The sequence below is a fragment of the Temnothorax longispinosus genome, chromosome 1 (genome assembly GCF_030848805.1).
Source record: "Temnothorax longispinosus isolate EJ_2023e chromosome 1, Tlon_JGU_v1, whole genome shotgun sequence".
Taxonomy (NCBI): domain Eukaryota; kingdom Metazoa; phylum Arthropoda; class Insecta; order Hymenoptera; family Formicidae; genus Temnothorax; species Temnothorax longispinosus.
This window is the reverse complement of record NC_092358.1, coordinates 18,147,206-18,172,723: the sequence shown is the minus strand read 5'-3', so window position 1 is coordinate 18,172,723 and position 25,518 is coordinate 18,147,206. Positions and strand designations below refer to the sequence as shown.

At 32.8% G+C, this 25,518-nt stretch overlaps 1 protein-coding gene across 12 annotated transcripts in view; it reads right to left on the bottom strand.

Moving 5' to 3' along the window:
- Window positions 1–25,518, bottom strand: part of Shal (potassium voltage-gated channel protein Shal) — a 169,561-nt gene that overhangs the window by 106,190 nt on the left and 37,853 nt on the right. For all 12 annotated transcript variants that reach the window (XM_071779465.1, XM_071779457.1, XM_071779450.1 and 9 more), the window contains exon 2: window positions 4,051–4,213. In XM_071779465.1, the coding sequence (XP_071635566.1) occupies window positions 4,051–4,213 (163 nt within the window). The remainder of the gene's footprint in view (window positions 1–4,050; window positions 4,214–25,518) is intronic.

Genomic DNA, 25,518 nt, shown 5'->3' with positions numbered 1-25,518 from the left:
TACTGACAATGTAGATATATTGATGACGGCCATGCCGCCCGTAAATCACACAGCTATTACGGCAGTCCATGTTCGATCGCCGGGCGTGTAATATGCGGGGAGATAGTAACCGCGTGAATGGCTTTATATTAACCCGGGCAACAATGACGTGAGGTCGAGAACTCCCTTTTTGCGGTGAGAACTTCCAACGACGCGTGACACAATTTCTTGACGTCCAAAATTCGATATTATCACACGCTCGCGGCATTTGACCTAACATTCTTGCCACGGCACATTGCCGTAAATTAAATGATATTGTCCAATGGAGATGCACAGGACACTCGCGCAAAGTTAACGACGACTGTTTCTATTTCCGTTTCAGATTTTCATATTAGCTTAGTAGATTTTCACGCGAAATCTACAAGTATAACGTGACGTATTATCGACTGTCGCCGTCGGTTCATTACCGCTACTTCATATATATATAGGAGTCGCGCAGACTGGAAATCGCAGCGTATGGAATACGTAATGAACGATTGTAAAGCTCCTTGAATCAGCATGAATCATGGAAATAAGCAGAATACTGCCAGATATTCATGTGGACAGTTATCCTTCCGCCGTTCCTTTAGCCGCGCTTATTCCTTCAGTCTCTCAGAATAATCTAGAATCGTTCTCAGATCTTATTAATTTTTTAACATAAAGCTCACGATTCCTATTTTGACAGTTCAAAAATCTTCAAGATTTCTGTAACTAAAAATCTTTCAAAGAAGAGAACTGTATCAAATTTTATATAGGTTCCGTTTTCAAAATGTTATTCGTGGTAACACTAAAAAGCATATCGTTCACCAGAGTACTTAAAATTCTAGATACACGACGTGTCGCGTCGCGCGATTCCAAGAGAGTGTCACGAGAACTCACAGCGCAAAAGTTCAAACGTCGACGAGGCGCAGGAAAGAAGCCGGTTGACGAAAAATCCGTCGCTGTTCAAGAACGAGAATCAGAACAAACGTGTCCATGCATATGTAGATGCGACTGCATCTGCAATGCAGATCTGCGCGGCATCGGCAAGTCGACCTTCGCAAAACCGAGTGATCCGAGACTTCGCAATTCCGTATTCGAACCAATTCAAAAAATTACAAAATAAACTAAAATTAAGAGCAGAAAACAAGAGATAGATAGATAGACAGACAGAAAAAGAGAAAGAGAGAAAAGAAAGAAGAAAGAAAGAGAATCAAATTATAATAGATAAAACAAAGATATTAATCTTCTATAGAGTTCTTCGAATCATAAAATAATACAATTGCTTAATTGCTTCGTTTATATTGTTTATAACGTTATCATATCACGTAGCGTTTCTATCTCATTGACAGTTTCCTAAAAAAGTAAATGCTTCTACAGTCCATGATTTTTATTGACAAATAAAAAGACTATAAATTAATAAAATATTACTTTTTATATATTCTTTACATTAAATATATCTAAAAGATCGCGACTAAGTTTTTAATAAATAGCAGAACAATAAGTAATATTAACCAAATGAATATTCTGGAAACACAAAAATGCTTCTACATGATAAATAATGTAAAATATACAATCTAATACAGTGACAAACACACTATAGCGCGGCACGGCACTAACACGAGAGTACTGACGTTTGTTTGCTGAACGAGGGCAATGGAGGGTTAATGTTTAGATAGCGCAAATGACAATATCTGGAAATCTACCCATCTTTCTGCAACATCTAGTTAATTTCTTAGTTCTCAGGAAATTGCGCCCTGAAAAAGTTTCGCTCGACGGTACAATTTTGCAAGTTAGAGTGAATTATATCGTTCGATTTATAACTCTGCAACGTAAATCCTTTTTACTCGCAACATGGTACATTTTTGCGAAATCGAGCGTACAGGGAAGATTTAAGGCAGCGCGCAGCTGACTTCTTCCTTCAGCTGAGCGTGACTCCATCCCTCTTCTGGAGATCGATCCGGACGAGTCGTCGATGTCTCCTTAAATCGTTGCAAGTGTGCCGGGCGTGAGCAAAGTAGACGCATAAGCGTACACGTGCGGGAATAAATCGTCCATTCGCGCGGGAGAGATTTAAAAGATCTCGCCTTTCGAAATAAATCTTGCGCGCGCGCGCGCACACACACACGCCCACGAATTCTTGTAAAAATATCGCGCGCCAGTGGATGATATTCTGCGTGAGAGGATACAAGAGCTAGACGCGGCGTCTCGCGGAAAGATATTCGAGGCGATGATTTTGCCATTTCTTCTCTCTATTTTTCGAGACGAATTCGGCCAGAATTCTTTTTACGGATCGATCGATGCGCCGCCGAAATGTCGACGCTAAAAATGGTAATCGTGTCACAGGAGGGAAACGAGTGTGCGAGAATGACTGTCCTTATTTCATCGTGATACTATAAGAGAGACTTTTAAGAAGCTCGGAAAAAGATTCCTTTTCTTTTCGATATTCATAAAAAAAAATTAAATTATTTAGATAATAATTAACGACATCTAACGTGACAGTATTAATTTAACTATAATATGAAAGCCTAATTTTCAAAAATCTACTTAATTTATTTTAAATCAAGTATTGTTTATAAAAAAAATTTTTTTATATAGATACCATAACATTTTAATATTACTAACAAATTGTTATATTAATTTTTAATCAAGAATGCGTACTTTAATTAACCTCTTACTTTTTGGAAATTATAAAGCTTGAGAAAATAATATAATAATAAAGGTAAAGAGAATAAAAAAAGTTTTAACGTCTTCATCGGAAGAGATAACTTGTTTTCCTTTCTTGATGACATCAGTTTGTGAGATGCTCGGTTAAATGGTCGTAAACTGTGCCACGGGGACAAAGTTACAAGCTACACGTGGGTGAGAATAAATCGTCCGACTTCTGGAAACGACGACGCGAAACGAGCTAACGTGTCATCGACTGCAACCCGACTAGGGACCACCACTTCCTCCCTATAATGGAAGAAATATCTTTCGAAACGTCGATATTGGGAGGATACGAAAATGGCGACGGGAGAGTTCCTCACCTTTTATACGAGAATGTCGACCGCGAAAATACGTTCCGCGATCGCAGCCACGTCATTCTCGATATTGTTGCATGAAAATCAACTCGCAGTGAGTTACAAATTCCTACGATTTAAGATCGTTCTATTTTATCTCTCCGTTTTACGAAAAGATTTAGGAATATAAATCTCGCTACTTGGTACACGTCATCATGCATTGCAGGCAACAAAATTTAAATAGAATTTATATTTTGTTGCCTAAATAGATATTTCTTTCTTTCCGCGCGATATATTGTCGTGCGTCGGCATTATTTCAGAGCGTCTTGTATTCTAGAAAGCAATTTTTATTAATAAAATATTCCGCGATTTTTTTCTTATTACAGTAGCAGTCACGCGACATAATGAAACAATGGGAGAAAAGCTCGGTTGCTCTGCCTCGCTCGCGACTTTGTTACGAGAACGGCCTTGAGCTAGCGAAGCGAGTTTTCTAGTCCGAAGACAGCATCCAGAAGTATCGATATCCATTGTACCAGAATAAAATGTACACTCGACCGCGCGAATAGTGACGAGGCTATTTGTAGATGCGCATCGTACACGTGAAAAAGAGGCACACATTTCAAGAGACATCCTACATAAAATTGTAATGGGATACATATCAATCTAAGATTTAATAATTAAACGCGAAAGACATGTTAAATTAATACAGGATTGTGTGATACTGACTTCATATATGATAGATCTCTTCTGCCACAAATTTTTTCTTCAGAATTAACAAATAGTTAATTTTACCGCGATTTTGCGTGAACTATAGAATCAACTTTTCTTCTATATTTTACACAATTTTTCAAATTTTTCCATTTTACCATTCGATATCTTAATAACCAAAAGTTTCGAATAAAAATTACGTTCAAGTTTATTTCAAAATTGAAAGATGATTGATGCGCTCTATCATTTATTTTTAACTCTGCTTTTCAAGTTGCAAAAAATTGTCCTGTTATTAAATTTTATACAAGTAATGTAATATATTTTTGAAGTATCTTGCACTCACCCTTTGCGCCTTCCGCTTATCAGCACGTTGGTTTTGATGATATATTCTGCTGAAGTTGCTGACGATTACAGGTACCGGTAAAGCGATCACTAGGACGCCGCTCAAGGAGCATACACCCCCGACGACTTTCCCCGCAATCGTTTTCGGAACCATGTCACCGTAGCTGAAACAAGCAGAAAAATATTTGTTAAAGCAACAATTCCATGACCGTACAAGTACCGTACAAGTACTAATTGACCTTCCTCAATCTTTTTCTAATTGCATATGTGTGCAGTAAAGCGTGTTTACATTGATATGCTGTCCAAATTTTACAAGATTCTTAAGAAAATGAGTTTACGGACGTACTACCTTAAAATACAATATTTTAATAATAAAATTACATGACTCAATACGAGATGTCATTCCATAAATCTCGTAAAGTAAAAATTACTGCTAAACACAAAAAAATACCAAATTTTTATAATTTATCCTCTTCACAATGTATCTTCCTTTGTGATTATCAAAACATTTAGAAAATTAGACATATTTAACAAACATGGAATAATCGAATATCTCGAGAGTATAATAACAGCCATGTAATAATTTATAAATTCTCCCCAAATTCCAAAATTTAAGGATCATGATAAATTCTCGAACATAAACAGTTCTTTATACATTCTAAATTTTAGTACAACTATATTATGGACTACAAAATTTAGAGAAAAATAAAAAAAGAAATTCGTAAAATTCAAAAACTAAAATAAACAATTTCAAGATGCAACAATGTTATGGTTTCCAATTTGAACATGCATATTAGAAGTCAAGGATTCCGATAGTCACCGTTTCTGTTGTATATGCTTAAACCCCAAGATTCATGAATCCCAGGATTTGCATATTCTACAATCCAATGTATTTCACAGTTCAAAGATTTCCAAACTCGTCGGATCACATTCATTTCGAGATACCGCATAATAATTCCAGGCGAATGTCGCGCCTCGCGCGACGGACATTCATTCGCGAAACATTATTATGAGCATTGTTGGCGACACAAAACAGTATAGCAGCTTAGACAAACGATCCGGCCAAATGTTCAGAAGACACGATGGAATTATGCATTCCCCCGACATCGTCGCCCGCGGGAGCACACATCGTGGCGAGGGAAATGGGAGAGCGTGGATAATTCACCGAGTGCTTGAAGAATTCAGCCGTAAAGGATACGCTCGTCCTCGTTTCCCAGTCGCGCGAATGTCCGTCCGTAAAACTTTTTCTTGGCTACACGTGGCTCGCTACGTGGTCGATCATTTCCCGCAAGGTTTCCCAGTCTAGCCTCTTTACATATTTACTGCATATCGAGTGGCGCAAATACGCGACCGTGTAAAATGCGCGGATATTTGTTCAATTTTCTTTCGTAAACGACGCGCTTGAACATATTTGCGTTCCGTTAAAATTGACGATAAGGTGATAAGAACTATTTTTTAGAATCTACATTGCTTCTTTTTATCAGCTAATTTTACTATTGAGATAATTGGATCATGAAAATTTATATCATAATTCGAAATATTTGTCGAAATCGAATAGAAATAAAAGATGATATTCGCAAAAGAATTATTATTCACCCAGTGTGAAATGTAAATTTAAATCATATTTGCCATTCGCATAGTGACGTATATATTTCTTGAATAAAAGTAAAAATATTCGCGAGATCTACGTTATTTTCTGTCACTTTGATGGTATTCGTCTAAAAAGAATAAATGATTCAAGATATTCCTTACGAATTTGCTCCCCACTGACGAGCCCTCTTTTGTGCCTCAATAACTTTTCATATGCGAAATATTTTCAACCGACATTTTCAAATATTACCTCATCTTTTTATGTCGACTACTATATATTCCGCAATTCGTCGCGTACGTCAGCATTTTCCGCTGGTTTCATCCACGACGTATATCTTCCGTTCAAGCAGAACGAAACCTGCAGGTGCGACAGCCTACAGATAGTGACGTGTGAGTTCAAGCAAGGACGCAATAATGGAAAGAATTGAGCGAGACAATGGTATCTTTAAAGGAAACCATTGCGATTGACAGAAAAATATTTCGTGCAGTTATTTGTTTATTGTAAAAATACCAGGATACAATCAAATCCTACAGAGGACCGCTGTTTAGAATATACAGAAAATGCGCCCAATTAGCATTTCCGTCAACTGCGACTCAGATCGCTATTAATTGTAATTAGTAACAATTTTATTGCAATTATGTACTCCGTGACAACGTTTAATTCGAATTTGACTTTGACTTTGTTTCTATTACGTGTCGTATTGTTCACCGGCGATGACTATATTTTTCAATGTTTCTAATGTAAACTCCAACAGTTATTATTTTTATTTTTATACTTTTATTATTATGTAACTTTGAATGTAATGCTACCTTATACCCTGAGGAAGACCAAGTAAGATCGAAACGTTGGCTTGATAATTAAAATTTAAATTTTATATATAGTTTTTTATCAACATCCTAATATTGCTCGGTACTTAGCTTCATTGTAAAAGTTTATACTTTTACATTATCGGATATAAACTCAAATTTTTTAATTGTAATGCGAGAAACCGTAACTAAAGAAATTACTACAGAAATGCAGATATAGAAAAATACATATATTGAGAATATAATAATTTTCATAATAATTATTAAAAAAAAAAAATTAGAATTCTAGAATATAAGAAATTGAACTTTTAAACTTCATAAGAGAAATAAAATTTCTGATTACTCTAATTTAACTATAGAATTGTTGATTTAAGGATTGAGAATAGGAAAGGGGTAGAGAGTATCAAGAATTTTATACCATAAAACTCCCCTTGCAAAGCATTCTTACAATTCAAGGATTCTTGAGTTTTAACACTCTAAAGCTTGAATTGTCTATAAATTTACAAAATATGTCAAAACCAAAAATTAATCAGGGATTTTATAGATGCAACAAATAATTGTATGAAAAGTTCTATCATGTATAAAATTCACTCTTAAAGGTTTCACATGATTATATTTAGAATACACTATATGACATTTTTCAAATATTAAAAAATTCCGGAAGAAAAGAGGATGCCGGTACACTTAAAGCTCGCCACAACAATTAGTACAAAAAGAGTGACGCATTATTACTGGGGAAACCAGAAACTACGTTATACTGTGCACAATGGAGATCGTTTATTCTGCCGACATGCCTCACTCGAAAGATCAAAAGAAGGCGCGCGCGGAAAAGAGAGAGCGCCGATGGAGCCGAGGGGATAAAATGAAGTGTAATGGATCGCACTCGACAGCTACAGATCGTTCCTTTTTCCAGCGAATTTCTCGGGCCGCACGCAATTTCGGCTCGTGACGAAGGGAGCAAGAGTAAAAGGAAGTTCTATTCTGCAAACGACGTGGAGTCTGAGGAAAAAAAATGTTTTTTTTAGAAATGATCGATTGCTCAATATCCTGCGCAATATATCGCAAAATTTATCATTTATTAAATCTTAAATTATTGAGAAAAAAATATGTATGCTTTAAACTTAAAACATACTCTACCTATAATAATAAAAAAAATATTTACTAATTCAGTTAAAGAATACATTGTTCCCGGGCTAGACGATTCTAGATAATTAAAATATCTACGTTGAAAAATTTAACAATTTATATTACGCATATGTATTACAATTTATTAAACTTACGTTATACAAAATATCAAATTATTAAAACCATAAGATTTTATATCACAAAAATAAAGGATCACAGAATAAGCTTTATTACAAAAATTAAATTCGATACTTTGTCAAATTTATTGACTAATGTTATATATGATTAAACATTTCATAAAGTATTTATAGTTAAATATAATTTTACAGAAGCATACGATTTATTATAAACTCTCTTTATATATAAAAATAAAAATAAATACCTGAACTGTTGGAATTATCATATTCCATCGTGTCCAACGAATATATGAGCTTTGTCCTTCTCTTGCAATTATAAATGTAGATATAATACATAAAAATGTAATATTTACTTATTCATCAAGCATTTATTCGATTTTGCGTATATCTAACAATAAAAGCAAGTAAAAGATTCTTCTTTTACAGTATTTTTATTCACTGGACATAACGCAAATTTTTATAAATGTATAGGTACATACGATATTCTCTCTCTAATAAACAAACAATGTTGTCAAACACAAAAAAGCGAGGTAGGGGAAAAGACAACGCGGTACTGTGTCTTGGGACTAGTTTAAAGATATTCGTTATTAGTAACAGATTCGCCGTCGAAGTAATCTTTTCGCTCGCTTGAAAAGATGGATTTGTCATCTAGAGATGAGTATTCTTATGCGAGACCAGGTATTTAATTATTTCACGTCTTTTTCATTAAAATACAACATTTTCTCTTTTTAAACATATATTTAAAAAAAAGTTTTATATTAAATTTTGTACAAAACTTTCAAAATTACTTTCTTATTAGTTGAATATTTATATATTTTTTGTATCTTTCTGATCTTTCAGAAACTAAACGTGTATTCGATATCAGTTTAGAATTGTGTGTGAATGTGGATTTTGATAATAGAATTCTTGAAGGAAAACCGATTTTGACTATAGAAGCGAAACTTTCATGTAAAGAAGATAGTGAAAATATATTTGTAACAATATAAATTATCTTACCAATAATTTGTCTTTTTCGAAGAGATGAACAGTTCTTTGAGTCGTAATTAATATCGCGACTGTATAAATTGCCTGATACTTATGTATATACCTTATACCTTTATTCTTATTAACTTTATTTTTTTCTCTTTTTTTTCATGTTTTTTTTCTTTCTTTTTCCTGTTTCTTTCTTTTCTGAGTAAACTAACTGTTTTTATTTAGATTATTTTATACAGTTTTACTTGGATGTTTTAAATACATATTTCATTTTTCGTACTAAAATGCAGAAGAGTGTAATTGTATGTCCTCGTATTTTCTCTTTCTTCGCAATGTTCTCACGTGACTACTACTTGCGTACATTATAAATGAGCGCGTAGCACCGTTCTCGTGACGAAACGAGTTAAGGAAGACGACGGCGTTCGCAGTTTGCGCGAACTTTGCTAATTCGCAAAACTTTTGTATTCGGAAAATATACCTGTTGTGACGAAGGTTTTATCTTCATTCCAAACCAATATAACTCTTGCGAGTTGAGGTTCGTTATAACGTATGATGTGAATTAATTGCACATTTATTTCTTTCTTATGGTAATGTTTTAAAATTTGTATAGAAACTTCCTTTGAACTTCTATATATAATCAGCTAAAGATTAAAACTGGAATATCGGACGAGGAATTCTACGAGAGAGAAAGAGAAAAAAAAGGAAAGAGAGTCCTCGTATAAAAGTTTTAACGCGCTTATTTAAGTTTGAGTTAACTTCAAAATTTGATTAACCTTTTAGATACGAATGCCGGATATTTCATCCTTTTTCTTTTATTTGCGGATTTTTTGATAAATCTAGATTGGAGCTTCTTCTCTCAGTAATTAATGAGGTTAAAACTCCAGTAGCTTTGAAGCTGGAGATTATTATAAGATTTTTACAAATTAAACTTTAGAGCTATATAAACTGATAACAAAATGCTTTAGATAATTTATGTAATTGCATTAATCTTTGTATAATGTTAAATAGATTTTGAGTAGTATGTTAATTTGAGGCTTAGTTATGAAGATATTTAAAACTGAATAGTCATTATAGGAAGATCGATTTTGAATTGTTACAATTGAAATTGGCTAAATTGAACACTCATGATAGATTTATGGAACATACATTGTACGTATGGATCACATGTATGTACATTGACAGTCGCGTTTGTGACTTAACTATGGATTCGGCCTGGTCTTTATCTGTATGAAATACCAACTTAGTCCCAGGTAGTTGCTCGGCGACCGCCCAAGGCGCGCTTGCCTAAAAATAGATCACTAAATTCTACGTTTTCGTCGGTTCTAAACTCTCTACCGTCGCGTGTCCCGACTACATTGACAAGTAAGAAAAATTAGTCGCTCGACCATCGGCTCGACCTGAGAGCGTTTGCCTTGAACTCGTGCGACCTGCAATTTCTAATTCCTAACGCTCGATATTTGTCTATTTTAAGCGTACGAAATTGTAAAGTGAAATAAGTTAGTAATTGTGCTTTGTAACAAATTTATTTATTTTTAGAATATGTAAATGACTAATTAACTTTTAAATTTTTGTGATTATCTTGGTATTAAATTCTTGAATAATATAGTGCCATAATTTATATTATACAATTGAATAGAGACTTTTACCATTAAATATATAATTTACATTGTATATTAGATATGCAAATATATTATATATATTAAATGATTAAATTTGATTTTATATTTTGGTTAAAAACAGATTTGCATTAAGATTTTGATATATAGCCATTTTTTTGTAATAAATAATAGTTGTAATATTTATTCTTTTTTTATGTCGTCATCTTAGAACTTTTAATCTAACATTTATATTTCGTAAAAAAAATTTTTTCTTTTGTTTTTCTGAACGTGTTCAGAATGTTCTAAAACGTCGAAAAATTGTAATTTTAAAAAATGTCTGTATGTATGTATGTATGTGTGTGTATGTGTGTATGTGTGTATGTGCCAAATTTACTGAAATTTCTATAACTCCAGAAGTAATCAACCAAATCTTAACGAATTATATATAAAATAGGGGCAGAAAAACTGAAGAATATAATAGAATTAATAAAAATTGCTAATAATCAATAATCAAGGGGTTCTTTTTTATTTAAATTTTGAATTTTTTTAAAAATGTCCATGGTTGCTCTAACTTCCGCAAATTTGGAGATATCGATCTATTTCTAATTTTATTATATTTTTCAGTCTTTTCTACCCCTATTTCATATATAATTTTCTAAGATTTGGTTGATTAGATCCAGCTTTATACGCGATTAAAGGTCCATAATTTTGCTCGCATATAAAGCTAGAGCATATAAAGCTCGCATATAAAACTAATCAACCAAATTTTCTTCAGTTTTTTCTACCCCTATTTCATATATAATTCTTTAAGATTTGGTTGATTAGACCCAGCTTTTTAGAAAAATGTCTGTAATAGCTCTAACTTCCGTAAATTTTAAGATATCGGTCTATTTTTAATTTTATTATATTTTTCAGTCTTTTCTATTTCTATTTTATATATAATTTTTTAAGGCCGGTATTCATAGTCGGGTCTTATATTCAAGATCGTCTTAAGTATAGTCTTAAGGCGTCATCAGCCAATCAGAGGGCCGTATTAGCATCTTAAGACATATCACTTCCTCTATGAGGAAGCCATGTGCAAACTTCTAATTTATATACTAAAAAAGGGGCAATAGATTTTTAAAAAATCCGACGAATACCGCTTTATTTTACAGAACTAAATTTGACCCCAAAGCTATAAAAATCGCGAGTTAAGAGAAAATTACGCTACGAAATGTTTAATACTAGTTAGATATTAATATACCAATGTATTTATATTTACTGGTTTAACTATTTACAGAATGGTTTTCCTGTTCAATTTTTATTAATGTTTATTTTACATTGTTTAGATTTCTGTGCCAAAAGGCACAGGTCTGAACGTTTTGATACCTGGATTCAAGAAAAAAATTAATGATAATACTTACATTTTTTCTCGTCAGCATCGTCAGCAGTACATATTATAGTCGGTTTATTAAAAAATGTGTACATAAGCCGAGGAAATTTACATATCAACGTTTGGGTCGAAAGGAAGTATGTCAAGTAAAGTAGAAAAAATCTTCAGAAAAGTATGAATATACTGCAGAAACTGAACCAGTACAACGATTTTGTTGGTAATATGTCAACATAAGGAATTGTCAATTTCATGTGTTCCTTTATCTTATTTCTAAAATATTTATAAAATGATATCTGTAGACGCAGGTGTAATTCCGCCAAACATACCGGAATTTTTTGTTGGGTAACAGCATTTATTCTTAGGCTTAACTAATACTTTAATTTATTTTAATTGTTTATACCTCGCTTGTTTACTGAGAAACAGATTTACCCGTGTAGAAGGTACTCCCCACGGAAGATAGTCATGTAAGAAAAAAAAATTATTCAATCGATAAATAACTAGCGTGAGAAATTGTTAAATAAATAAAAGGTGCGAGAAAGGAGGAAGATCGATAACACGCAGCATATTACAGGCGCGAAAGTCGATAGGGCGAGCATCAGGTGAGATCCCGCTAGGACGAGTTTCATGGTCGCTGTAAAAGTCCGTGAGAAACGTAAATCAGGGTCGAGAAACGGGCCCGGGGGGCCATAGGGCGCGGGAAAATTATTGTCGACCGGGAAAAACCGAGCTCGGGCGAAAGTTCGCGTGACCCGCAATTCCAGGTTGACTTTCACTTTTTTTGTATGGGTGCTTTTTATAGACCAAATTGTCGTTTACGTCTTTATGTTATGCGACAGAAGAGATTTATAAAATAATGTGTAACTGGCAAAGCAATATAGAACTAGATAAGCCTAATATAGATTGTATTATATAGAAGATTACTTAAGTAAAGAAACTATAAACCAATCTAGTCTCTAAAAGCTATGTAATTGATTTAATAACATTATTATTTAACGATATATTAGCAGCGATATTTGTGCAAGAAATTATGTATATCACATTTAAAAGCGTTATCTTATAGGTGTATACCATATATATTTGACGTTTATTACCAATACAATTTATTCTTAATTTATTCTTTATTCTCTGGTAACGAAATTGTCAATTTACTTCTAAGACATTATCATGAGCCAGTGCCGTAACTAGAGCGGTGCCGTCGATGCCCCCGCACCGGGCACAAGCTTCAGGGGAGCGCAGTCAAGACGATAAAATAAAAGAAGTTTGAAAAAAAATGTAATTCCTCCTCCATGAGCTTAAGCTTTATGGCCGCTTTAAGCCGGTGTCGCATTAGTTCCGCGAACGCTACTAAACAATTGAAACTCACGCGAAAAATTGGATCTCGAACCCCCCGAGGGCGCACCGCCGCGCCGGGTAGCCAGATCTTGATTTCTCCGCGAAATCTATGACATAGGTTTGCCGTGCCACCACCAGCGTCATGACAGTTTGCCACTAATATTGTTACTGCTCGTATAATATATCAATATATTTTATCTTACCCTTAAATAACATAAAGGTATTAAGTATACTTATAATAACTCGCTGGACAATTTGCAATATTTAAATTTTGCTCTAATTGCTGTTTTGTTTGCTTTAAACTTGACCACATAATTGTTCTATAATGCCTCCTAAACGCCCATCTGGAGCTGAGTTCCGGAAGAGAAAGCGGGATAAAGAAAATGAGGATAGAAAAATGTCAAAAGTTTTGATTAGCTGGACAAAGGCCGATCTGAATGTATCCGAAAATTGTCCAAGCAACTCTCACATGGGTAATAAAAAAACTGGCGACATAGTAGATGAAATATGTTAAGAACCAGTACCTACCACATCACATCATGATCAAACAAACGAGACCGAACCTTTAGATACAACTAATTTAGATTTAGACGATTCTATTTCGCAAGACGGAAGTCCTGAAATCCCCAAAGCTTTGCAACCAGGTAATACATTCGCCTCTCTTGATAAAAATGATCCAGGATTATGGTTTCCTCTGAATGATTCTATTCGCAGTTTTCTTGTAGAACAAGGCCCTGACCAAGGAAAAAAGTCAAACTTTTCACTTTTCGAAACTACTAACAATAAAAAATTTAGCAAAGAATGGTTTAAAAGAAAACTAGCTAATGGCCAATTTATAGAACGAATGTGGTTAATTTACAGTAAAAAAAAAGAGGCTATATTTTGTTTCCCTTGCATTCTCTTTAATTCATCATGGCCGTCAAATCCCGCAATATCATCACTCACTAATCCAGCGCGAGGTTTTAACGACTGGCGACATTTAAGTCCTAGAATTCCTGACCATGAGAACTTCATCCTACACCGTGAAAACTATATTAAATGGAAAACTTTGGAAAAGGGTTTACGATCTAAATCTTCAATTGATGCCTCTCTTCAAATGGCAATAGATTAAGAAAAGGAGAAATAGCGACATATACTAAGAGTTCACATTGATATTATTATGTTTTGCGCAGAGAATAATTTAGCTCTAAGACGATCTAATGAAAAAATAGGTGAACTAGGTTCAGGAATACTTTTAAGTGCTGTTAATATGATAGCAAAATATGATCTAAAGTTGAAAACGCATATCGATGCTCATAAAAAAGGAAGCACATTTTATTTCTCTCCATTAATCCAAAACGAATTAATTGGTTTAATGGGGTCTAAAGTTAAAACACAAATTATTAAAAAAATAAAAATCGCCAAGTACGTTTCTATTCTATTTGATTGTACCCCAGATGTATCACATCAAGAACAAATGTCTCAAATTTTAAGATACGTAAAAGTTTTTAACGGAAAGGTTAGCATAGAAGAACGTTTTATAGACTTTATTTACTCTCATAAAAAAACAGGTGATGGATTATTCAATGAAATTTTACAAAAGTTGAAAGCAGACGGGTTAGATATTGCAAATGTTCAAGGGCAGGGTTATGATAATGGAAGTAACATGAGTGGAAAATACAACGGCGTTCAAGCTAAAGTTCAACAAATTAACGAATATGCACGATTTGTACCATGCGCAGCACACAGTTTAAATCTAGCTGGCGTAAATGCTGCTAGTGTTACATCAGACATGGTAACATTTTTTGGCATTGTCCAAAGATTATTTACCTTTTTTTCTGGGTCGACTCTACGTTGGGAAGTTTTAATGAAAAATATTAATATATCTTTGATATGTACCGCTGATACAAGGTGGTCGTCCAAAGCAAATGCAGTGAATGCTTTATATTTTATATACTCAGCTCCCACAAGTTGTCACTGCTTTAAACGTTTCGTCTTCTAGTACTTTTAATGCAGAAACCGTTGCAACAGCTAAACTTCTTTTAACAAATATTAATTTTAAATGTATGTACATTGCAAGTATGGGCACAAATTTTGACAGCTATTGATAGAGTAAATAGAAATTTACAATTAAAAAATGTCACAATAGACACGGCTGCAAAAATAATACAAGGATTGACTAAACAAATTCAAAACTTTAGAGATGAAAATTTTGAGAAAATCTTTCATGAAAGCGTTAAAATTAAGTGAAAAAATAAGAATAGAGAGTGATTTCGTAGAAAAAAGAAGACAAGCAAAAAAACGGGATACACATTACAATATAACACCTAAAGAAAATTTAAAAATTAATATTTTTCAAGTATAGACACTTTAATAACTCATTTTCAATGGAGATTTGAAAAACTTAATGATATTGCTGCAGATTTTAATTTTTTATCTATTCAGAGTTTAAAGAACATTTCTATTGAAAATCTAAAAAAACAAGCGGCAGATTTAACACTTAATTACAAACACGACATAAATGGAGCAGAATTTATAAGTGAATTAGAAACTTTAAAATTTCAAGCGCACACACTTTTTGCTGACTACGAATCCACAAGTTCCTTAGACTTGCTTCAAGGACTCCATTAATTTTCATTAGTGGAAACTTGTCCAAATGTCGATATAGCTTTAAGAATATTTTTAACGCTGTCTGTTACTGTAGCTTTATGCGAACGGAGTTTTAGCAAATTAAAGTTCATCAAAACATATTTAAGATCTTCTATGGGGCAGCAAAGACTGACAAATATGGGCATTTTGTCCATAGAAAATTCGGTTGCAAGACAACTTAATTGTGAGAATATTATTGACGAGTTTGCATCGCGTAAGGCTCGTAAAGTTTCGTTGTAAAAGAATTGATATATTTTAATATTTATTATTTTTTCTTGTTTAATGACTTAATATTTTATTATTTGTTTTGCACTAAAAACTCTTTATTTAGTTTAAGAATAGTTAGTCATGGAACTCATGGATATCGATTATCCATAATATTGCAATGTTTATACATTTTAAAAAATAATTGGTTAATTTATTTGTTTATTATAATTATAATAAATATATAATAAAAAATGTGTGATAATAATAAATATAATAATAAATGATAATAAAAATAATAAATAAATTTATTTACAGCAAATAACCGTCTTTTTTAATTCAAACGTTCAATTTTTTATTATAGGGTAGTATTAGGGATTAGTATTAGGGATAGGGATATATAAGTATTAGGAAAGGGAGGGGCGCAAAATGTAGAGCTCGCACCGGGCGCAACGCAGGCTACATACCAGTACGTCCAAATTCATGTATTAAATCACGTCAAAATGTTCTTTAATTTTTGATACAGTCAATTTGTAAGTATCTAAAATTTAATTTTCTCATGTTACGTATTAATCAAAACTTTTGCGTAGTACAGAAAAAATATTTACTTACTACTATAAGACATAGCTATGTGAAAATAATATTTATATTTAAAAAATCAAAAATAAAATTTTTGGTGATAAATAAAAGATGACTATAATATATTATAAATAAGTATATCATCCGTATTGCAAACTATTATACATATATAAAATACTAAACAGAATAAAGGTACATAATAATTAGAATTAATTTATTTGAATAACTCTAGGATAAAAATTATTAGCTAACAATTTAAATATTACAAATAAAAGGAATCTTTTATTTGCATTTATAACAATATTTCTAATTATTAATTAAAAACTATTTAGCACTAAATTGCATAAATAAACAACAGCATAAATTAAGAGTTTCTAAGGAGGCAGTTAGAAAGAAATGACGAGTGAGGTTAACCGAAAAATAGAGTTATCCAACATAGAAGAAATTGGCCCTTAGTCTAAAAAGAAAGACCTTTAATCAGTGCGTACTACCAGTCCTTACGTATGGAGCAGAAACGTTAACCCTCACTAAAGCATCTGTAAGGAAACAACACAATGCAGAATGGAAAGAGGCATGATTGGTTTAACTCTAAAAGACAGAGTCAGAAACGAGGAAGTACGTAAAAGAACGGGTGTTCAGGACATTATAAAGCGCATTGCAAGGCTGAATAAGTGGAACTGGGCGGGTCATATAGCGAGATTAAAAGACGGTAAATGGAAGAAGATCATTAAATGGAGACCAAAAGGCGATAAGCGAAATCGAGGAAGATCACCATCTCGATGGACAGATGATCTTAAAAGAATCTCGACAAACTGGATTGAAACTGCTCAGAATAGACAAAAATGGAAACACCTTGAGGAGGCCTATGTTCAACAGCGGTCGAGAATGACAGGCTGATGATGATGATTTGATTTGTTGTAATTGTGCTTTACGTTGCTTAAATAATACACATAATGATAAAAATTATTACAGTACTAGTCGCAGTATTAATCGCAAAAAAAAAATTAAACGTCACACACTTACATAAGAAGATACACTTTTCGTAAATTCTTACAGTCAGCGAGGGCATTATTACCCTGAGGTGTACGATGACTTGCTTTTTTTATATAAGATAAATATCATAGCAATAGAATTACCTAGTCTTTACAAGTCTTAAATTGTCTATACTGCAATGGTTAAGAAACTTATTATCTTAAAAAAAAAACTGTCCGCATTATCGTGTAGTGATAAACTGTTTCTATTATTATGACGGTGTACAATAATCTGTATATTATTTAGATTTAGCCAAATCGTAATCAAAATCGGATTAATTGCTTTGTTTGTAATGTAACAACAATACCTCGGCTGTATCACCAACCGATATTGCCTTCATTGACTGGATCACCAACCGATCTTGTCTTCATTGGCTGGATCACCAACCGATCTTGCCTTCATTGACTGGATAACCAACCGATCTTGCCTTCATTGGCTGGATCACCAACCGATCTTGCCTTCATTGGCTGGATCACCAACCGATCTTGCCTTCATTGGCTGGATCATCAACCAATCTTGTCTTCATTAGCTATCACCAATCTTGAAACTCTGCCATTGTGTCATACCGGAGAGTACGAGATCAAATGGCAATATAATGTCAGGAGGGTAATATGCTTATGGTACGCATGCTTAAATAAAAATAAAACTCTTTTTCGACGGTGAACACGCTGGCCAAGTTTGATCTCGATCCGTGCATTAGTTTCGTAGGTGGCCATATTGCCATATTAATATTGCCATATATCAAACCAGGCTACGCTCACACACACATACGTAGAATGGTACATACGCACACAATAACATTGCTCACGTGCGGATATACACAAAGAATAGAATTTTCGAATGAGGCACTATTATTGACCTTTGACCTCACGTATCTCGGAAACTGTCCATTCTTTGACCTCGGGCCCATTATGACTTTTGATCAGGACGACATGAACTCTACATCGTACTAAATTTTTAGCAAATTCGACGGATGGCCAATTTTCCCTGTGATGTGTGCGGGGTTTTTTACGGAAGTTAAAGCTATTACAGACATTTTTCTAAAAATTAGGGACCTTTGATCTGCGCTATAAAGCTGGGTCTAATCAACCAAATCTTAAAGAATTATATATGAAATAGAGGTAGAAAAGACTGAAGAATATAATAAAATTAGAAATAGATCAATATCTCCAAATTTGCGGAAGTTAGAACAACCACAAACATTTCTACCAAAATTCTAAATTTTATTAAAAAAGAACTGCTTTACCGTTCATCGCCAAATTCAATCCTAACCTTCCTTACATGATACTCTATCGATTAAAAAAAATACATCCCAATATCTAAAAAATTATGGAAGTTAGAGCATAAACAAAAAAAAAGAATACACAAAAAAATCCCTAACAATAATTTTGCATTGGTTGTTATAACTATTATTACGATTTTTCCTTCAAGTAATGGATAGTTTAGTTAGTTAATAATAACACGAAAGGAGGCGATGAAAGCCGTACATGCTTTTACAGAATCGCTTTTCCGTTAGTTTTTCAGTCATTGAATACGAATTTATAGCTACAAACACGTATTTTTGAAAGAAGGTACCATAAAATCATTCAAACTATCCTGTCGGTCTCAGAGCGACAGATTTTGGCGCTACTGAAGCGACAGTTTTTTTCACGTGAATCAAGTGACATTTCTGCAGTTTGGTCGGCCATATTGGATCCGCCATTTTAAATTTCCAAATTTCGATTTCACATTCGGAATCAGCGACCTCGAAAATCCCCTAGTACCGAGTTTCATCCGAATCAAGTGACATTTCTGCATTACGGGCGGCCATATTTAATCCGCCATTTTAAATTTCCAAATTTAGACTTCAGATTTGGCAAAAACCCCCTAGTTTCAATCAAGTGACATTTCTGCATTACGGGCGGCCATATTTAATCCGCCATTTTGAATTTCTAACTTTCGACTTCACATTCGGAATTAGCGACCTCGAAAACCCCCTAGTACCGAGTTTCATCCGAATCAAGTGACATTTCTGCATTACAGCCATATTTAATCAGCCATTTTGAATTTTCCGCAAACGCCATATGACCTTCGAAAGTACATGGGAGTACGAACATTTTGAGCCCTAAAACGATTTTTTTGGTTGTGACAAATTTTGGGGATCGTCATTTTCCGGATGAAATGTGATATTTAATGGGGTTAATGGGCTCCCTATTGACCGCCATTTTGAATTTTCCGCAAGCGCCATGTGACCTTCGAAAGTACATGAGAGTACGAACATTTTGAGCCCAGGAACGATTTTTTTGGTCGTGACAAATTTTGGGCATAGCTCTGTCTCAGTTGACGTGGAATATCCTACATATACATATATATATATATTAAGATATATATATTAAGATTAAGATATATATATTAAGATTAATGCAGATTAAGTTACATATATATATATATGTAACTTAATCTGCATTAATATAAATGGACATTATAGAAGCGGTATTCGTAATTTGAACCAAGATCATTTTATTTGTTAGGGTTTTGTGGCACGTTTTCCTCTGTCTGAACCTCTTTCTCGTTTTTGTAAAAAACTTCTTCTTTCTTCATAAAAAAATTTTGATATTTTAAGAAATCATAGATTAACATAAATGACCCCATTACGATCAAAAATATTATTTTGTCCCTGGGTTTCTCTAGACTCGCTACAACTGCTGTGGCTGTTTCTGTAAAGTATGCCGGCATAGGATTAGCCCGATTAGCCGCAACAGGCGCGTAGTAGCCGCATACATGTATAATGAGGTTATCGCCGCACATATAATTATCGGAATTATAAACATAAGTGTCTTGTAAAACATTTTATTTCTTTCAGAAACTCTCAAAAACATCAAAGCGGTGGTACGGCAGTGGCGAACACAACGTGACTCAACGACTGACTGATTTCAAAATCCTACTACTTCTGTAGTAATTTACGATAATTCACTCGTTTACGCGGAATATTTAAGTATAATATAGAATAAATATAATATAAGAGAAAAATGTATTAATATAACTATGTATATAAATTTATCCCCTTTTGTTAAATCTTTTAAGCTCAGAGAAAGCTTTTGTGTGTATCATATTGTATAACTATAATATCGAAAATATATCATAAGAAAGAAACGTTCTTAAGAAAGAAAACTTACAAAGTCGCAAGATACAAAATGTCTCATTTAACGTCGCTAAAAAAAGTATTAAATTGTTTTATTTTCCAATACCGAAGAAAAAACTACGAAGCAGACAAATAACGTGGCCTTATATATCGCGGCTGCAGCTGTGCAAAACCAATAACACGATTCCACCAACGCGACAAAATATTCCACGATTTCGAAAAACGTACAAATGTTATATGACACTATTTTATCGGCTTAGTGAACTCTGAAATGCATTTCCATAAGAACGTGAGAACAATGTTTTTCAAGGCTGTTTTCATAACGGACTCTTCAAAAAAAAAAAAAAATAAGATCAATTACACTAATTATGACACTACGTTAGAGTAATTATAACATTGTGATATTTTCTAACTATATGATCACTTGTGACAATCCTATCGATTCAAGTCATATCTACGATATGAATAACCGTTATCTTAACAATTTTCATGTAATATCCTTAATTATCATTGAAAATAATTCAGAATCATAATTGTCTCGATTAACATCACATATATTTCGCAGAAAGTGAAAATATATTAGTCGATATTAGGTATTTTGAAAGACTTAACAAAAGATATTAAATCTAGTATACTCATGTAACCGAATTCCGATATTTTAATAAATTTTAAAGCTTAAACAAATTTTAGTTGAAGTATGGATTCTTAGTAAAACTCGTTCGTTTGCGAACATACTATACCTTTGATTTACGTCGACGGTCATGAATACAGCAAAAGGTTCTAACACGAGATCTATGCATCACCGGTTCATCGCGTCGCAGCTACCTCGCATGGTCGCACATTTTTCTTGCTTTGCGCCATTGTTTAGTAGTCACAGTGACCCACTTCTTTTTCAAACAATATTCCTGAGATAAAAAAATGTAAGAAAGCATGTAACAAAAAATTTCAAAATTTTCATGTTTATACAATATTTGTTTCTTATAATTTTTTACTTCATCACAATAACCCAGTTAAAAAAAAATAAATAAATTTGTTTTGATTGTATGTCAGAAACAATCTTTAACGCATACTCGCAATTTTTTCAATAAAAAGTTTTACCTATATGCAATTCTAACAACCACACCTTTTTTTACCTAATTTTATATCAATCCAAATAATATTAAAATTGTTGTTAGATATAAACATACAAATATTACAAGTACTATGTAAATATGTCAGCAACTCTCCGAGTACCTACATGGGTCTGGAAAACCTGAATAGATGAATTAAAGATGTGACGGGACAAAGGCATATGATATATGCATTTGTCTTTTTATACGTAAAAAAGTACAATAAAGAGCAGTTAAAAATAACAAACCTAACGTTTTACTTTTTGAACATGGATACATGTATATTGACAGATATCAGATACATTGTTTTTTTACTTTACATACGTACTCGTGTGTAGTAAAAATAGTCAAGATTTTCTTGTTTTTCTTCGTACACGATAATCGTTAACTGAGGTGAGCGCATTTGACTACCTTTAACGAATTTGTATTTGCTTCCGAGGCAAATGATACTGTTTGATAGAGGAGGAAAAAGCGGAAATCGATCGGCTACAAGAACTGTTTGCTCTTCATTGCCAACGTTTACAGAAACTATTCACGTACGCTAATCGATAATTGTATGAGCTAGTGGTTTCAAATCAGAAGCAATCAACGCATATTCGAGACTTATGTGTTTATACAATAATTTAAAATAATATGAAAAGATCTGTTAAATAAGAAAAGAGAAAAAAGAAGAAAAAGAGGAATAATTTATTTTACTTACTTCTTAAGATAAATGTGATTTATAATAATTTAACAATGTGCCAATGGTCAGGCTGGGGAAAGATCATTATCGATTGTAAGGATTTGGGTACGTTCCTGAGGATGTTCTATACCTATACAATCCCTGATGTTAGAAAGGATTATCGTTAACAATTTAAATACGGTTTTTTGTCATTTAAATAATTAAGTAGTATTGTTTAAACAATTAAAAAAATATTTTTAGCAAAAAGTTTTGAAACTTAAAATACAATATCAATAATGTATGTTTTACATATAAAAAAAGTATTAGAAATATCTCACTGTTTTTATTTATATTTACCGCAAAAATGTTCTCCATAAGTGATATAATGTTAATTTCATCAACTTTAAACTTAAATAACTCTTAAATCGTTTATTAGATTACTTACAAAGTGTTTTTAATTTAATTTAAAAGAAACATCTCAAAATTTCATCCATTTCTGAATATATATTTAAAATACCTTCAATATACATCCTTAAAATCGTTATAACTCAGCAACCGTTCAGTGGATTTGGTTCAACTTTTTTGCAGCACATCAGGAAGACTAATCTCATAAATTTTTATCGACTTCTCACTGTTTTTAAGATTATAGATTAGAACATCCTTATAGAAACCGCATTGTAAACCCTGAGGGGACACAATAAATTTTATCTAATAATTTAACAATAATTTATAATTAGAGTCGATCTTCTTTATATATAATTTCTAATGTGTAAAAAGTGACATATATTTAAAAATAAATTGAGTATAAATTATGTATAAAGCACTCATCCATAGCGTAACGGAGATCGCGAGAACATTAATTTGTAATTGTTATGCCGTTGATGATGGCTCAATGCGGAGCCGAAACGTTCGGACAAATGTAAGACAATTTAAATAAATTGATTTATTACGCATAAATAACCGAGTTGACTCTCATGGCCAGATTAATCTCTATTGTTTCATTATCGAGAGTCCTAATTAATTGATTTGAATTATGTATAAGTTATCTTTTTTCTTTCCTCTGTATCAAAACTTTTATGAATCCTATGTTTATATTTCCGTTATGAATGTATGTGACATATTTTTGACAGGCTAAAACAAAAGTAGAAATCGTTTCTAATATGTCTATAAATGCACATATGCGTATTTAACCTAAGAATTACATTTTACAAACAAGATAAATAAACTCACAAATTGCTGCACAAATAAATTTTACATGCAACAATCATTAAGCTTACAACCGAAATCCCATCGCAAATTATCGATGATATTGATGGTTACTACGTTGGCATAAAGAGACGCGCGCGTTTGCACACAATTCGACTACTGTGTGTAAACCCCAATACCGGTCAACAACTGGTCAACTCAATCACAGACAAACGAATCTAAATTTACAACAAAACGATCAGCCGCAACATCGCGTCGCCCGGCACCCGACTGGCACTATATCTTCATCAAATAACCGAACGACATTTTCGGGCCACCCGGTACATCAGGTAAGCTCCGCGGACGCCCCGTCGTTACCAAGATGCAACGTGCTATTAAAAGACGAACCACTGGCTTTCCACATTGGCCGCGAAGTGTTCGCGCGCCTTGTCTGAAAATAAAGTGCATTCTCGCCCCGAGTCGCGAGACGCGTCCGTCGTAATAACTTAAATGACGAAGGCGTAGTCGAAGACGAATACGACGATTCGAACGATGATCGACTGTTATGACAAGGAATTACGCTACTTATTAATCATTAGCACTCGTTAATGAGTCATATGAATGAAATGATACACACTTGTTACAATAATTAAAATAATAAATAAAATTAAAATACCATTAGATAATATATAGAGTCACCATCTACACACATAAGAATATCATTCTACAGAGAAAGCAATTACTTATTTTATTTTATTTGTCTTAAGTAATAGTTTTCTTCAACAAATAATATTTTCTTAATAATAGTTTTAAGATATACTTGGCACAAGTCTTAAAAAAGCTCATCATTTTGTGTTCAAAACAAGAATTGATTCTTCTTTCAATAATATTATATTTTATTCAATAATATTATGTGTTTCTCTTCCGTAGACTCTATATATAGTAAGTAAACCAAATTCTTATATTAACAAAATATTCTTGTTTGAAGTACTAAACTTGTTAAGATCTAGAATATGTTTTGAGTAAATAAGATGCTTGTGATTATAGTAGATTTGCGGATATGTAAACTTATCAAATACTTAGAACAACTAATATTTAATACTTGCAGGCAGTATGTACTTTTCTATGTGTAGCACCTGTATATAGATAGGTAATATATATACAGCAGACCCCCGTACAACACGCGGATGCATTCTGCGTTATATCAGTCATATAGATTATATACATACACTAAAAAAAATTTAAATTCAAAAAAATATTTATTTAGATTGCTGCCAAAAACTTATTTACTTAATATAATACACATATTTATTTAAAATTAAATTTTTTTTCTTTAAACTAAGTAAAAATATCTAATTCTAAATAAATATATGTATTATATTAAGTAAATAAGCTCTTGGCAACAATCCAAATAAATTATTTTTTTTATTTAAATATTTTTTTCACAGTGTATATAGATTATGTATACACATACGGAAACACATGTTTATAAAATATCTAAAGGCTTATTTAAAAAAGTGTAAAATAAATATTGAAGATGTAACAGTAAAATATTTTTTATTTTACTTTGAAACAAACAAATATTGGAATTTTTTCGTCGTGCTATATCAAATATAGCATACATCGGTGTTATACGGTAGACTACTGTTAGTTAAATATACATATATATGAAGCAATAATAACAGCATTAAATCAATATAATATATCTATATTCATATGCAATTATATTAATTCATTGCTGACATTATTACAGATAACATTATTCAATAATTAAAAGAGCTAGTAAATATTGCTGATACAGCGGATACAAATACCGCGACAGATGAGAATTGCGTTGTTATAAAGAAGAGTACTGATACTCGAACGTTTTAAGCGCACTTGCAGGTATTTCTGAATAATCGATATACAGAGTGTCCCAGAAACGGCGAGAATTTCTGCCCAGAAAAGAGAACTTTGCTATTTACGAATCAACCGTGCGCAACTCGACAGACCTAAACTCGTAATTGTCTTGGAATTA